The sequence below is a fragment of the Triturus cristatus genome, chromosome 4_1 (assembly GCF_964204655.1).
Source record: "Triturus cristatus chromosome 4_1, aTriCri1.1, whole genome shotgun sequence".
Classification (NCBI taxonomy): Eukaryota; Metazoa; Chordata; class Amphibia; order Caudata; family Salamandridae; genus Triturus; species Triturus cristatus.
The window spans coordinates 1,164,642,916-1,164,658,507 of NC_140585.1; the positions used below are offsets into that span (position 1 = coordinate 1,164,642,916).

Sequence of the window (15,592 nt, forward strand, 5' to 3'; positions counted from 1 at the left end):
GGAGAACCTTGAACTGGTAATGCTGACCGTCCACTACAAATTGAAGATATTTCCTGTGAGCAGGGTGAATGGGAATGTGGAAGTAGGCGTCCTTGAGATCTTAGGTGGCAAAGAAATCACCTTGTTTGAGTAGAGGAAGGACCTGTTGAAGAGTGATCATATGAAAATGGTCTGATTGTATGTAGAGGTTTAATGGTCTGAGGTCCAAGATGGGTCTACGGGTTCCGTCCTTCTTTGGAATGAGAAAGTACAGGGAGTAAACCCCTGTGTTTTGGTGATGCAGGGGATCTGGTTATATTGCATGTTTTTGTAGGAGGGAAAGCACCTCTTGTTGTAGAAGAGTTAAATGCTCTGTTGACATTGGACGCTGTTTGGGTGGTATGTTTGGGGGAGTTGAAGTGAGTTCTAGGCAATAACCGGATTGGATGATTTGTCTCACCCACCTGTCCGTGGTAATGGTGTTCCAGACATGTAGGAATTGTAGCAATTTTCCCCCGACCGGAGTAGAGTGGTCCGGGGGGAGTGGAGGAAAGTCATTGTTTGGGGGTGGAGGCAGTGCGAGTATTGGTAGCTTTGCCTTTACCCTTGTTGTTATTGCCCCTGTAGCCTCCTCTGTAATAGCCTCTGGTAGATGAGGTCTGGGTGGGACATTTGTAGGAAGTGGAGGGGTTACCAGTTGTAAAACCTCTAGAGGCGCTCCTATAAGAGGAGCGACAAAAGGAACTTCTGGGAGCTTGCGATTGCAACGCTCCCATTGATTTGGCAGTGTCAGTATTTTTTTTTCATCTTCTCCAAAGATGAATCTACACTAGGCCCAAATAAGTGTTCCTGGTCAAAACAGTTGGTTTAGTATGAACCTCGGGTTTGAACCCCGAAATGCGTAGCCACACATGTCTGCGCAAAAGGACACTGGTAATAATAGCTCGGGAGGCTGTGTCTGCAGCATCCAGAGCGCATCATATGGAGGTATTGGTTATTAGTTTGCCTTCCTGGATGAGATCATTGGCCCTTGTTTTATATTGATCTGGAAGATGTTGAAGTAGGGTCTCTAGCTCGTCAGTGTGCCCTATCGTACCTAGTCAGCAAAGTCTGTGTGTTGGCAATTCATCATATGTTGGCTGCTTGGGACGCTGTTCTTTTACCAGATGCGTCCAACAGTATTGACTCCTTATCAGAAGATGGAGCATATCCGGAGATTTGGGAGTTAGCCCTTTTCCTGGCGTTGGAAACTACCAAGGAATCCAAGCGAAGCTGCCCTTTAATGTAAACAGGGTCAGCTGGGGCAGACTTGCATTTCTTTTCCACCCTGGGGTTAATGACTCTAGCCCTTACAGGATCTTTAAAAACTTCAGGAGCGTATTTGATTACCCCTTTTAACATTGGGAGAATGGAAGTGGAGCTTTGAGATGGTGCAAAAGTGTCCATGAGGGAATCTTCTTCTACAGGGTCTGTGTGCAAATTCACACCGTGGTATTCTGCAGTTCTGTGTATGAGCGGAGTGAATCCTTTAGTGTACTCTGGAGGTGATGGTCTAGATGGGTAGATATCATCTTGTGGAGTATTAGGAACATCTGGTGTGCCATAATCGTCCCATGGTTCATCTGGGGTATTAGGATGACTAGGTTCCCCTAAAGGTTCATCATCCCCTTCCTCCTCCGAGGTGTCCTCATCATCCTGAGGTGGAGGAGATTGTGAGGGTACTGGAGATGGGATAGGAGAAATGTGGTGTGGAGGAGGAGGAGGTGGAGAAGGAATTCTTAAAGGAGAAGTGGCAATGTCTCTCTTCTTAAAAGGGTGTGGAGCTGGTACAGGTGTGTCCATTTTCCTTTTCCTAGAAGGACTAAGTATGAGTTGACCTGTCTTTGGGTCTATTTCAAGAGTTTTTTGGGTTGGATCAGGCCGAAAACGCTCCTCCTCTGGAGTGTGTTGTTTCTGTGCCGATTTTCTCGGATCCGATTGTTTGTGTGGCACAAGTTTTGGAGTGGTTTTATGCTCCTTAGGTTTGGAATCTGGAGTTTTCCTGGGTTCCGTTGGGGTCTTTGGAACCGGTTGTTTGTTTGGTTCCGATGAGTTTTGGGGATCTGAAAACTGAGCGCCAGTGGTCTTTGGAACTGCTGGTTTGCTAGGTTCCGATGATTTTTTCGGAGCCGAAAAGTCAGAACCAGTGGATTTTGGTGCTGAATGTGCCGATGTGGAACCAGGTGTCGGTGCGGGCGAAGACAGTGGTTTCTTCTTTAGTACCAGGGATGGGGTTTCGGCACCAACGGTAGGCTGGCTCTATACCGAGTGGCCTGGAGGCTTATGTATTAACTTTTTTGCCGAGCCCGAAGGCGGGGCGTGGGAAGTTTTGTCCCGGTGTGCACCTAGGCCAGAAGGTGAAGGTGTTACCGAAGCCTTTTTGTGAATGGGTGGGGGGGTGGGGTCGACGTCAGTACTTACGACTCGGTGCCCTGGATTGATGTCTTCGACGTCGGAGTCATCGGCTTCGGAGGTGCTAATGTTGCCCTCTTTGATCTGCTCCTGCTCTGGATTACATTGATTCCTTCTTGGAAGATATCACTGGTATCGATGTTGATGATCGAGCCATTCTTCTTCGAGCTCGACTATCCCGTATTGTTTTCTTGGAGCGGAAAGAGGCACAAGTTGGACAGTCTTTGGCCTCGTGCTCGAGCGAAAGGCAGAGGTTATACACCTTGTGAAGATAGGAGTGTGGAAACTTGGATCCACATTGAGGACACTTTTTGAAAGGAGTCCTTTCCATGAGCCAAAGGCCTAATGGCGCAGCTAGGCCCGAAGATCTACGGCGACGACCGGAATTGAAGAATTCAAGTTGGTAGAGATGCGCGTTGAATTGGAAACGCGATCGAAACAATACCGAAGAATGGGTGAAGGATTGCGCGTCGAAAGGTAGAACGGTAACACCACCAAACTGGAGCGCGACAAACACATCCGAGCCCGATGATGGAGTCGATGCCCATGCGCACTATTGTCCAAAGGAGGAGTCACCTATCTTGTGACTTCCAAAGACTTATTCCAATACAACAACAAAGTGCAAACATCCGGGCCCAAAACCAGATGGCGATCTATGCACAGAGTATGATCTGCAGCTCATACGCCTCGAACAGCAAGAATATTTAAATACATAAAAAGTTTCATTTCTGAGACGGTCAATTAAACATTACTGAGGCCTGTGGAAGGAGTAGTGGTCTTCTGAGTGTCTCAATGATGCCTGTTTGATTATTCTATGTTAAACATGTACACCCTTTTCTCTTCACATCTCGTACATCTGCATAGTTTATCTGCAGCAGCCTTCTTTCACAGACTCCTGAATGCACTTTCTCGCATCTCCTTTACTTTACAACCCCCAAACACACAATGCAGTGGCTCACCTGTAAGCACTACATTTTCATTTACTTTTCTCTTACCAATATTTTGGCAACTGTATACCTCCTTCACACACAGTTGCACAGAATCACAATTGCAACTGGAATAGGTGACCATTGCTCTGTTTGTTCAGCAGACAGGCCAAGGATTGGATGACCAAGTATTCTTAAAATGTTTTTGGCCCAGTGACAGACACTGTGAGAAACTGACACTGCCTTCAGCGTTTGCTCCAGAGCTCTCAATGGTGGCCCATTAAAAACACCTGAAGGGGTCTCAGTTAAAAGTATGGACTGTACAGGAGAAAAAGATTGCATGGCAAGTAGAGGTCTACAACTCACATTTTCTGGCCAAAGAAATACCATGTTTTTTTAATCGGTTTATCACAACCTTACTGTATACATTTGCTGACTTAGGGAGAGCATATTTATATTTCCAATGAGAGCTGTGACTCTGTTGAACAGACTATCTGCAGGCAGGGTCAGGTGGGAGAAAAGGAATAATTTTGTAAAAAGAGAAAATCTATACTCGGACTGAAAAACTAATTTAATGTATACGTTCTGCAAATAGAAAAAGTATTTGGTGCACTACAAGAATGTTCACAGGTTAGCACACTGGAGAGCCCCTGTTCTTAATAGAACCGAAGCTGATTTGATGAATTATTGGTTACTTTATGGTTTAGATTTAGAACAAGAGGGCGCCGTAAGCCTAGATGTCTTTTAATCCTTTCATGAAAAGGGATTAGTCTAATTTTACTCCACTCTGCCTGTGCAGACCTGGGGAGCAAAGGCTACTCATATTACTCACAATAAAGGGAAGGGGGAGAAGGTACAAACCCTACCTCAACCTCCTCAATAATTATGTATACCACACAAAACAGGAGGTAGGGTGAAAAAACGGCTATAATCCACTAGCAATTGCTGATTGTTTTAAAGAAAGCACACATGTTTTTAGAAAACTGCCCTCACCCACAACAAGTTGTGGCATGCTTCATCATCGGGCTGCTACTGACGCCTCTGCGCAAACCAACGCTAGAGGCGGAGCAATAGGGAGGGGTAGACAGTACAACAATAATACAAACAAAAACAAAAGAAGGCTGGATCCTTAAGTGCAGAAAAAATGAGTCTTAAAACTGACCCGGGGATATCTCTCTAATACTTTTATTCCTGGATCCCCCTGTCAGAATAAAAAGGTATATATATGTGTGAAAGACTATATACCCAAATGGATGGTGGTGGAGTGAGTTCATTAGGTGCTCTCCACCCCTCCATTCTGCATAGCAGTCGACATGTTTCTGCCGGTTCAAAAAACTAAATCTCCGGCATTCCTCAGGACAATTTGATCCACATGCCCTTTTGTTAAACCCCTGTTATTCCCACTGTTGTGGGTTATACTCCACCTGTGAGTCTGGAGTACCTTGACGAATGTTTGACTACAGAGGGTCGCTCTCTTCTCCAGTGCCTTTTTAAGCAAATTACCTAATAAACTCTGTTCCTACTCTCTGAAGGAGTAAGTTATAAGAGGTACTCCAGACTCACAGGTGGAGTATAACCCACAACAGTGGGAATAACAGGGGTTTAACAAAAGGGCATGTGGATCAAATTGTCCTGAGGAATGCCGGAGATTTAGTTTTTTGAACCGGCAGAAACATGTCGACTGCTATGCAGAATGGAGGGGTGGAGAGCACCTAATGAACTCACTCCACCACCATCCATTTGGGTATATAGTCTTTCACACATATATATACCTTTTTATTCTGACAGGGGGATCCAGGAATAAAAGTATTAGAGAGATATCCCCGGGTCAGTTTTAAGACTCATTTTTTCTGCACTTAAGGATCCAGCCTTCTTTTGTTTTTGTTTGTATTATTGTTGTACTGTCTACCCCTCCCTATTGCTCCGCCTCTAGCGTTGGTTTGCGCAGAGGCGTCAGTAGCAGCCCGATGATGAAGCATGCCACAACTTGTTGTGGGTGAGGGCAGTTTTCTAAAAACATGTGTGCTTTCTTTAAAACAATCAGCAATTGCTAGTGGATTATAGCCGTTTTTTCACCCTACCTCCTGTTTTGTGTGGTGAGCAAAGGCTACTCCCAGCCTCATCTTCCTCCTCTAAGGCATGTTGGTCTAGGGTTAACGCACACCTTTTCACCACGACTGCAGCAGTGTTACCCGAGAGGAGAGGCTTTGTCAGGTCTCCTCAACGTGCACAAAGAGTTCTTGGCCAGGCATGCCAGAAGTGTGAGAAACAACAAACATAATAATACAAAATCATGTCACCATCCGTGTGACTGGCCCATTTATAACTTATTTCACTGTGTGTTCTCCCAATATGGGAAAGAAAGAAAGTCCTCTTGCACACTACTGAGGTCTCTGTCGGGGTATAACTGTTTCAAATTCACCAGTTTCATGCATCCAGTACATCACACTTTACCATCCATTCGTCATCGTTTGCAGCTTCACTGCTTGCTCCAATCAAAGATGGCATTCTCAAGCGTGAGGGTGAAGTGCTCAAATTTTAATCATAATGCACAATTATTATTCCAATAGAACATCAATCCTCAACATTGCATTTCAATAAACCATCCCAATATATTTCCAGCTGAAGCCCTTCATTACAGGATGTAGTATCTGAAACAATTAAACAATAATAGATTTTGTGTAATCCCTAAAATAAAAAGGCACAGAGAACAAGATAAATGGAAACAAACTTTAGCATGACCCAACCATCCCTTTACTGGAGATAAAATCATCATAATGACTGAAACTGTACATCAATCAAAATCTGCAACAACCTAAGCGGGAACCACCACCACTGGGGTTGATGGGGAGGGAGGGTGCTGGGAGGTTTTTGGGGCGGGGGGGGGTTAAGTTTATGTTTTTTGTTTTGTTTTGTTCACAAGCAAATTATGGACCGAAAGCAAGCATCCGAGGCAATAAGGGGTGAGTGCATAACCCCTGAAATTTGAAGCAACTGGACTGCAAATAGCTAAATTCAAACAGAGTATCTGGAAAGGAGTGTCTGAAGTACTCTATGACTCATAGACTTAGAAAGCCTATACAACCTAAAAGTATCCACGCCCCACGTGAAACCTGAGAAGGGTAACTAAATCAAAATGAAGGGTGGACCCCATAAACATAAATGAGGAAATCATTGGTAAAATACTGAAACAAATGACATCACTTAAAATGATCTTTCCAGAAATCTGTCTAAAAAGAAAAAAGACTTAAGCGTCATCTCAAAAATTGTAGTGAGCCGTGTTCTAAATGTTTTCACTAACTTTTAAAATTCTAAATCAATGGCTATTACCAATGTACAACATGCACAGGGGGCCAACGGGCATTCTACAGTCCGTGCTGGGAACCTCTAGGAACACGTTACATAATCAAAGCTAGGTTGTTTGCCGTAATTAATGAAACCCTTACAAACAGTCGGAACTTGGAAAAATGTACTTTAAAAAAACAATTATTAAAACAAACGTACTTACCACATACTTACTTCCTGGTGCTGCTCTCAGCTTGAGAGCAGCACCATGACTGGTCTGAGCAGGTTAACACAGCGCTCCTTTCTAGACTAGGAGTCTGTGCCTGCAGTCTGTCCTGCTGTTACACAACTGATATAGGTGGTGTCTGAAGTGCGCATGTCGAGCTGGCCGTCCAAGACAGCGGGCCCATCAGACATGCGCACTTTAGACCTAAAGCAAGTAATTTCTGCAGCCAATCAGCAGCAGGAATGGCCCTGCCCCCAATTCGCAAAAGACACAGTAAACTTCAAATGGCTACTGACCAATTTATTAGAATCACGTTTGCTGCAGCTGCTGCGCTCGCAGCAGGCGAGGCAGCGCTCTTCCGCCCTAAGGGAGAAACCACCCCTGCATGTGCCTTACGTCCCTGGATGCTCACTGTACATGACTCCAAGGACAAGAAGGGAAAGCATCACAAAGGACAAAGCGTTCTATCATCGAGAGGACCTTTGGGATCCTGAAAGCCCGGTTTTGCTGCCTCCACAAGACCGGCGGGGAACTAATGTACAGACAGGATACATGCTGCAAGATCATCGGAACATGTGCCATACTGCACAATAATGCAATGAAGAAGGGTGTGCACAACATCTCCAGGGAGCCTGATTCTGACGATTAATGACCATCACTACAGGCGCAGCAGGAGGCTACACATGCAGCAGAGGGACGTGCACGACTCACAGAGAACACCAACAACTATTTCTGAGGTAAGAGTAATTAAAGCATCTAATAATGAGACATCACACACGATGATAATGCTTGGTACATAACTGAGAGACCACCTTTTACTCAGGTAGCAACAACATTGTTTCGCTCAAGGATCAACTGTATTCTTGTGGATGCAACAATTCAATAAAGAAATAAAGTAAGTAATACCAAACAAAACAAAGGCGACTCATTCCTCTGAGTAAACAGTGGTTCACATCTTTCGGCCTTTGGAGTTGGGTGCCTTGTCAGCAACAATGGACTGTGGGACTGTTGACATGTCAGTCCCAGAAGTGTGTTGGTGTGAACGTCTGGAACAGTATGCCTCCTGAATGGACTGAGGCTAGAGCCATCTTCGCTCGCAGGTGGGGGCATGATGTTGGGCATATAGGGGTTGTGGGTCTGGATATTCTCAAGGGCTATGGTCACTTGCACTAGACCATGTGCAACGCCCTGACAGCAGTGATCCATGTCTGTCTGAATATTCACAGGCTGCCTTGCTGGCATTGTTGTGGCTACTGCCTAGAGGTTGATGGACTGGGTGAATGAATCTAACCTTGCCAAGTACTGCCTGTGCGTCTGTCCCTGCACACGGTGCTCCTTCTCCATTGCTACTAGCCAACGATCCTGCCCTTTCTCCAATATCTGCATCAACCTAGATATTCATAGCAGATGCCTACAACTAGTCTGTATTTGTTTTGTCTGCAGGCAGCAGCTGGAGACGATGGACCTCTCCAATCCCTCATACATAGGGGAACTCTCCAACATGTTATCTGACAAGTTATCAGTACAAGCTAATGATGTTTGGCCTCTGCATTGACTGTGTATCCTGCCCTTTGATGTTGTGGGGTCCTGTGCGGCAATTGTCCCTCATCACTGTCCACAAACTCTGGCGTGGTGAGATTGTTGTTCTCCTGACAGTTGGAATAGGGATGATGGGCTGAGGGGATGGTGGTGTTGCGTCCACGATGACCACATCAGTGTCAGTAGCACCTTTGGCTGCTATGGTTCCTGACACGTCTGGAATGTGACATGTGGAAATGAGTGTAAAGAGTTTGTGTAACTAACTGTTTGCCCTGTACAGATATGTTTGGTGTAGTCGTCAGCACACAGTACAGCAATCAACTCCCATGATGCATTGCCAGGGTGGGGCAAGCATCTCAATGGAGTTATTTCTGCAGTGATGTATGATGTATGGATTTGCTGACATTATTTTTTGTTAGGGAAGATGACTTACCCCTGGCTGCTGCCTGCTGGACTGGAGGTGTCGATGTCCGCTACACCCCCCACACTGTCTGGTTCCAGGGTCCCCTGTATGCATGTCTCCATGGGAGTCAGAGGGGTGTGTTTTAAGGGTCCGCCACATGTTCCACGTCCCTCAGCCATCCTGCTGGCCACATTCTTCTTCATGCAAGACCTCAGGTCATACCACCATTTGAGGATCTCTGGGAAGGTCCTCTGAGTGACACCTAGGGACTTAACCTTCTCCAGGATGTTGATCCAGATCCTTGTTTTTTGGCGTGCTGGAACTGTGAAGGCGGCCTTCCCAAACAGTTGGTCCATATGGGAGAGACATTCTTCTGTCAGGAGCTCCAGCTCCCTCTCAGAGAATGTTATCTTCCTCTTCCTGCTCCCAGAGTCCTTGTTCCCCTCTTCTGTAACCATGGTGTTCTCCAGGAATGGTGCGATAAACTGGCAGTTGTGATGCAGGAGCACTCCTTACTTCCAGGACCAGACCATGCCTTTCGGTTGTGGCCTCACCCTATATTTTTAATCTTCCTGGTCTAATAGCATCATTGAGCATCCAGAAAGCTCTGCTTCCTAATTTGCGATTTCCTTTTAGGAAATCGCAATTTTGTGATTTCCTATTTGCAAATGTGAACCCATAGAAATCGCTATTTTTGGAATTGGCGGTTACATACATACTGTTTTGCGATTCCAAAATAGTGATTTATATGGGTTCACTTTTTGGAAATCGTAAATCCAAAATTCCATACCTATGGCCCTATGTAGGCTCTATGTGCCAGTCTATGGACACCTACAGAATTTCGGAGACAACATCCAGCACATCCAGTTTCCTGGCAGCATCAGGCCTGAGCCAGCAGGGTCTATGACAATCCCATTATCAGAGCATGTGCTTTCGTTAGGATGAAAGGTGGGGTCTTTGGTACTCCCAGACCTTTGACTGGGTCAAGAAGCCAAGGCATCTGGTACATGGAGGGAGCAAGGGCCTCTAGTCAAGAGTCAAAGTATGTAGAACCCTGCACGAGCATGCCTTTAGCTGACATATAGCCATGCAAGCATAGTTTTAGACCTCGCTCGCTTGCAGGAGTCATCCTGATCTTACATACAACCAACTAAGTGAATTCAAAAGTCAAATAGAAAGTAGTGGTTTTGAGCATTACAGACAAAAACAAAGAGGAGATTATGTTATTTACCTTTCTTTTCTACTTCAGTGGTGCCTTCCTGAATACCCTTAAAACACAATGAACAGAAGGTAATCAGATTAAGAGGTGTATTGAATGTATGAAATAATTTCGTAACACAAAAGTTTTGTCCTGTAAAAACCCTTTGGTACTTAAATGTAAACACATTTACAACAAAATTATACAAAGAGAACAGGAATCTTTTGAAATGCTATTAATAATTATGTTGTGCTGATAAAATGTTCTGTACAGTTTTGCCCTTCCATGTAGGTGGCAGCTATCCAGCAATATAGACATTTTAAAGGCACTATTTAAACACCTTTCATGATATGGGGAAGCTTGATGTGCGCCCAGACAGATGTGTCCCCATTGTGCTCTCATGCAGCTCCCACATCAGGGACAGTGATTGCAGTGGGTGTAGAAGCGATTTCAAACTTCGGGTCTAGAATCGCTGTGCACAGGACAATCGGGTCTTGGTGCTCTGAAGTCACTCGCTGAGCACACAAATCACAAGGTAACCGGACCGATCTCTCTTGCACAGCACCCTTATGGTGTGGCTTGCGTGACCAAAAACATACCTTCAACGAAAGCACCATCACCCGAAGGTTGGAACTGGATCAAGCCATCATAAATCCAAAGGTTTCCACAGAGGATTGAATCCATGGGGTGTCACTTCTGTTGCCACCTGCTGATGTACGATGACAGAGTTGCAACACATGGGCAGGACTAGGCTGTGGCTTCATGAGACTTGGCCACTGCTGGGTAATGCAAATGAATATATATATATTTTCTTTTTTTCTCACTGAAAAAAACCATGGGTTTCAAGGACATTATAGTTAGAAATTAGCATTTAAAAAACCTTAGGAATTCACTGAAAAAAACCACAGGTTTCAGGGACGTTATAGTTAGTTGGACATTTCACTCATACAAAACCAGAGAAATTCGGCCATTATAGTTAGTTGAGCTGACTATAACTCACGCCCCCACAGTGCACTGCTGATGACATCACATATTACATCACTCATGACATAGTCAGAGACATCACTGATGACATCATTAAGAGACTGGGTGATTTTTAAAAGTTTAAGAATGTTATATATAGATACGCAAAGGTGTATTGAAGAATGAGTGGGTGTATGAGTGTCTGGATGATTTAGTGGGTGCGTGACTAGCTAAACTAACTATAATGGCCGAATTTCTCGGAGTGAAATGTCCAACTAACTATAACGTCCCTGAAACCTATGTTTTTTTCAGTGAATTTCAAAGGTCTTTTTAAATGCTGATTTCTAACTATAACATCTCTGAAACCTATGGTTTTTTTCAGTGAATTTCAAAGATTTTTTAAATGCTAATTACTACCTATAATGTCCCTGAAACCTGTTTTTTTCTGTGAATTTCAAAGTTTAAAAAAAAAATGCTAATTACTAACTATAACATCCCTGAAACCTATGTTTTTTTCCACAGAATTTCTACGTTTTAAAAAAAATGCTAATTTACAACTATAACGTAGTAGTCGCGTTTGCAGAGTGGTGCAGAAAGGAGGCTGGGCCTCCAACCAGAGCTCCGGAAATCCGATGCGTAGGACTTACAGGAGGTACCAGGAGGGCTTCTTGGCCCCCAAAGTCCCTCAGGAGTAGAGTGAACTTCATCCCTCAACCCGTAGTGGGCCAGGAGGCGTGTTTGCAGAACGTTGGAGAAAGGGGGGCGTGGCCTCCGAAGACCTCTTAGTAATACCACTGTGCGGGACTTACTGGAGGTAACAGGAGGGGTAGTTGGCCCCGAAGGATGCCCTTGGGGGCCAATTACCCCTCCTATTACCTCCAGTAAGTCCCACATAGCAGCATTGGTTAGCTCTCATAGCAGGCCACGCCCCTTTTGTCCACCATTCTGCAAATGCGCTCCCTGGCGCGCTCTTGTATGGGGATTTAAGTCCGCTTAGATGCTGGGGGTCCTTAGGGGCCAACTAGCCTACCTGACACCTCCAGTAAGCCCAAGATAGTGGGATTGCTGAGAGGTGGACACAAGCCTTGCCCCCTTTCTGCACCACTCTGCAAACGTGCCTTCTGGCGTGCTCTTGGTTGGGGGATGAAGTCCCTTGCCTCCTGAGGGTCCCTGGGGGAAAACTAGTCCTCCTGTTATATCTAGTAAGCCCAACACAGCTGAATTGCTGAGAGTGGTCTGAGGCCACGACCCCTTTTTACACCAAATGTGCTTCCTGGCGCACTGCTGCTCAGGGGATTAAGTCCACTTTAGTCCTGAGGACCACATGACACAAGAGGACCTCATAGCCCCACCAGCAGTGTGCCAAGAGCCACGTTTGCAAAGTGGTGAAAAAGGGGCGTGGCCTCCGACCACCTCTCAGCAATCCCATTGTGTGCAGCTTACTGGAGGTACCGGGTTGGCTAGTTGGCCCCTAAACACCCTTAAGATTCTAGGGAACTTAATCCCCTAACCCAGAACATGCCAGGAGGTGGGTTCGCAGAGTGGTGCAGGGAGGGGGCTGTGGGCCCCCCCTTCTCTAAATAATTTGTGGGCCCTGGGGACCACATCACCCAGGGCCTGCAACATTTTTTTTTTTTTAATTTTAAGAAAACGGGAAAGGGCCCGCACGGCCCCCTTACCGAAGCCGATTTCGGCCCCGGGGACCCCATCCCCCGGGGCATAGCTACATTTTTTTTAAAACTCATTTTAAAGGGGGGGGGGGTCACGCAGCCCCCCTCCTGAGGCCATTATTGGCACCGGGGACCCAATCCCCCCAGGGCATTGCCTCTTTTAATAAAAAAATAATAATATTAGTGTGGGAGGGTGGCTGCGTGGCCCCCCTTCCCTGGGCCACTTTTGGCCCCGGGGACCCCATCCTCCGGGGCCTGTTCTCAACATTTGGTACCGCGAGGGAGCCCCAATGCCCCCACGGTCCCTGACGGCTCCCCGCCTCCTGCGGTACCCGGCATTGCTTTTGGGCAAAGGGGGCAGCTAGCATGCAGCTCTCTTTGCCCAAAAGCAATTCTGCTTCTGCTTCGCTTCATGGAAGCTAGAGCAGGTTTCCTGTTCTTGCTTCCACGAAGCAAAGCGGTGTTTGGTAAGGCAGTGCGGGAGCCGTGATCCCGTTCTGCCATAGCAAACTGCAATGTCCTGTGAGTGGGCACCCCGGGACACAGCTGGAGGCAGCCCTGGGGGGTAGAGGTCCCCAGGGCTATGAAGGGTTCTGCGAGGCCCCCGTGCTCATAATTACATAATGCCCCAGGTAGGTGGCAGCCCTCAGGGCAGCGTGGGGGATGGCAGGATCCCCCCCCCACGCATTTTTTAAGAAAAGTCCCGAGGAGGTGGCGGTCCCCGGGATGCGGGGACGCGTGCCCCCGCACAATATTAACAAAGCCCCAGGGAAGTGGCGGTCCCGGGGGCTGAAGGGGCCCCGCATAACAAACCTACATTGCACCCGGGATCTGGCCCACCCGGGGGGTTAAAAGCAAGGAAGCGCAGGAGACCGCGCTTCGTTTTTCTTTAATATTTGACGGGATTCGTGGATCCTACGCGAATTTCCGCTGAAAATATTTAAAGAAATGCTTTTTGTGGACCTGGAGGTTTCTGTGGGACTTCCTGAGCAGGCCTAGGGGGTCAGGTTGTTTCTACCCTGCACCCTTATCTTGTTTTTTTCACCTTTTTTCTTGTGAGTCGGTTCTACCGAGTCACAAGATGGCTGCTATCACTTTCTGGTTTGAACTGTTGGCAGCCAATCAGAGTCAAGCTCGTGATCGGGAGGGTTCGCGGATCCACCGCTGTCACCAGATATATAATTTCTTTTATTTTTGATTTTCTCAGAAACTACTGAATGGATTTACATCCTTTTAAGCAAAAAGAGTGCACTCAGTATTGTTCCCACTTAAGCGGATTGCACCACCTGGGGGACGGTGTTTGCTGCGGTGTATACACTGTGCTTTGGCACCCCCTCCATGAGCGTTCCACCGAGCATTCTAAAGAAGATACAAAATGAACACGGGGCTGGTCCAGCCCTGGAATTGGGGATGAGATTATCGGGCATGTTCCCTATTGTCTCCAATATGATTCTAGCCAATGTCAAAGGTGAAGCAGTTAGCCTGCAAGTGTGTCAATGCCTTTTGGCGGTGGTGGACATTGATCGGCAGCGGCAGTTACAGATCATTATTGCGGAAGTGTATACATGATTGGGTCGCAATAGTTTGGGAGTAAGACCTTACACTCAAGCACAAAATAAGCCTCCTCCAGAAAAGGAGGGTCGTCCGGTCTTTCCTAAAAAGACATGGAATAAAATTCAGCGGCAGCAAAAGCAGAAGTCTGGGTCTCGTGCTAGTTCCCCACCACCGGACGCTTCTGACCGTTGATATGATTTTGTGACCGCTCTAAAATTAAAACACCAGAGAGCTTTCAGGTTCCTGATCTTCGTTCTCCTCGTTCCTTTCAGGAATCATCAGATCAACAGTTCGGCGGGGGAGGATGTCAGGATCGCAGAGAAGGCAAGTCTGTACAATCAAGACGTGACCCGAAGCGCCAGTTTGACATAAAAGCCAAACCGGAGGGACCACCTCAATATCATGCACAATTTCAGAGGAAAAAAGTTGCAGCTTTGACTGCGAAGTATGCCTCAGACATTGCCAACCCTGCTCCTCGATTGGAGATCGTCAGTAACACTCCTTGACAGTGCAGCGGAAGTTACCATAGTGCCGGAGGCACTCCACCAGTGTTTGGAGGCGAGAGCAACTGACACATTGATTACAGTGGAAACAGCTGACCCAAGAGTTGCACCCCCGATAGGCTTTAAGAGATAGGCCTCCAAATTGAAGGTGATATTAAACGCACTATTAAGGCGGTCTTTTGGGATAATATTACTTCTATCTATGATATTTTGTTGGCGGAGGTTGATTGGCCTTCCCCATTTGTTCTGGCTTCTTCTAAAGGAAAGGATGTTATTCTACAGAGTTTTTTGCATTATGTCTTGGAGGAGGCTAAACAAGCTTATGTTTCAGAGTGGGCGCTAGCGCAAGTCCCGGCTGTGTATCTTAATCAGGTGGGTTGGGATTAAGATTCACTAGCACATGAAAAATACCTTTGCGATCAATGCCACAACCCCAAACACAATATCCAATTAAGCGAGGCGCGAAAGCATCTGCAATAGAAATCTTGTCCCAACTGGAATATAAGGGTATACTTTAGCCTTGTGTTTCTTCCATGAAAAATCCTCTTTTTCCAATATTGAAACCAGAAGGGTCATATCGTATTGATTTGGATTACCGGCATTTGAACAGCCATGTTCGTACCTTTGCGGTACAGAACACGCATAGCTCTGCGTTAGTCGATACCATTGTTTGTAAAAAATATAAAATGACTCTTGACATCTCCAATGGTTTTTATTGTCACAATTTAGCTCTTGATAGCCGTGACTTGACAGCCTTTAGCGCCCTCGGCAATCACAAAAGGTATACGCTCTTGCCTATGGGATATAAAAATAGTCCTGGTGCCTTTGCGCACACATAGTGTCTGTTTTACATGAAATTAACCCTGATGATTTCTCGTACGTCGATGACATTTAT

At 46.1% G+C, this 15,592-nt stretch overlaps 1 protein-coding gene across 2 annotated transcripts in view; it reads right to left on the bottom strand.

The window, feature by feature from the left end:
- The window catches only part of AKAP8 (A-kinase anchoring protein 8), a 797,769-nt gene that overhangs the window by 420,085 nt on the left and 362,092 nt on the right, over window positions 1-15,592 (bottom strand). For both annotated transcript variants that reach the window (XM_085654332.1, XM_085654333.1), the window contains exon 8: window positions 10,041-10,077. In XM_085654332.1, the coding sequence (XP_085510458.1) occupies window positions 10,041-10,077 (37 nt within the window). The remainder of the gene's footprint in view (window positions 1-10,040; window positions 10,078-15,592) is intronic.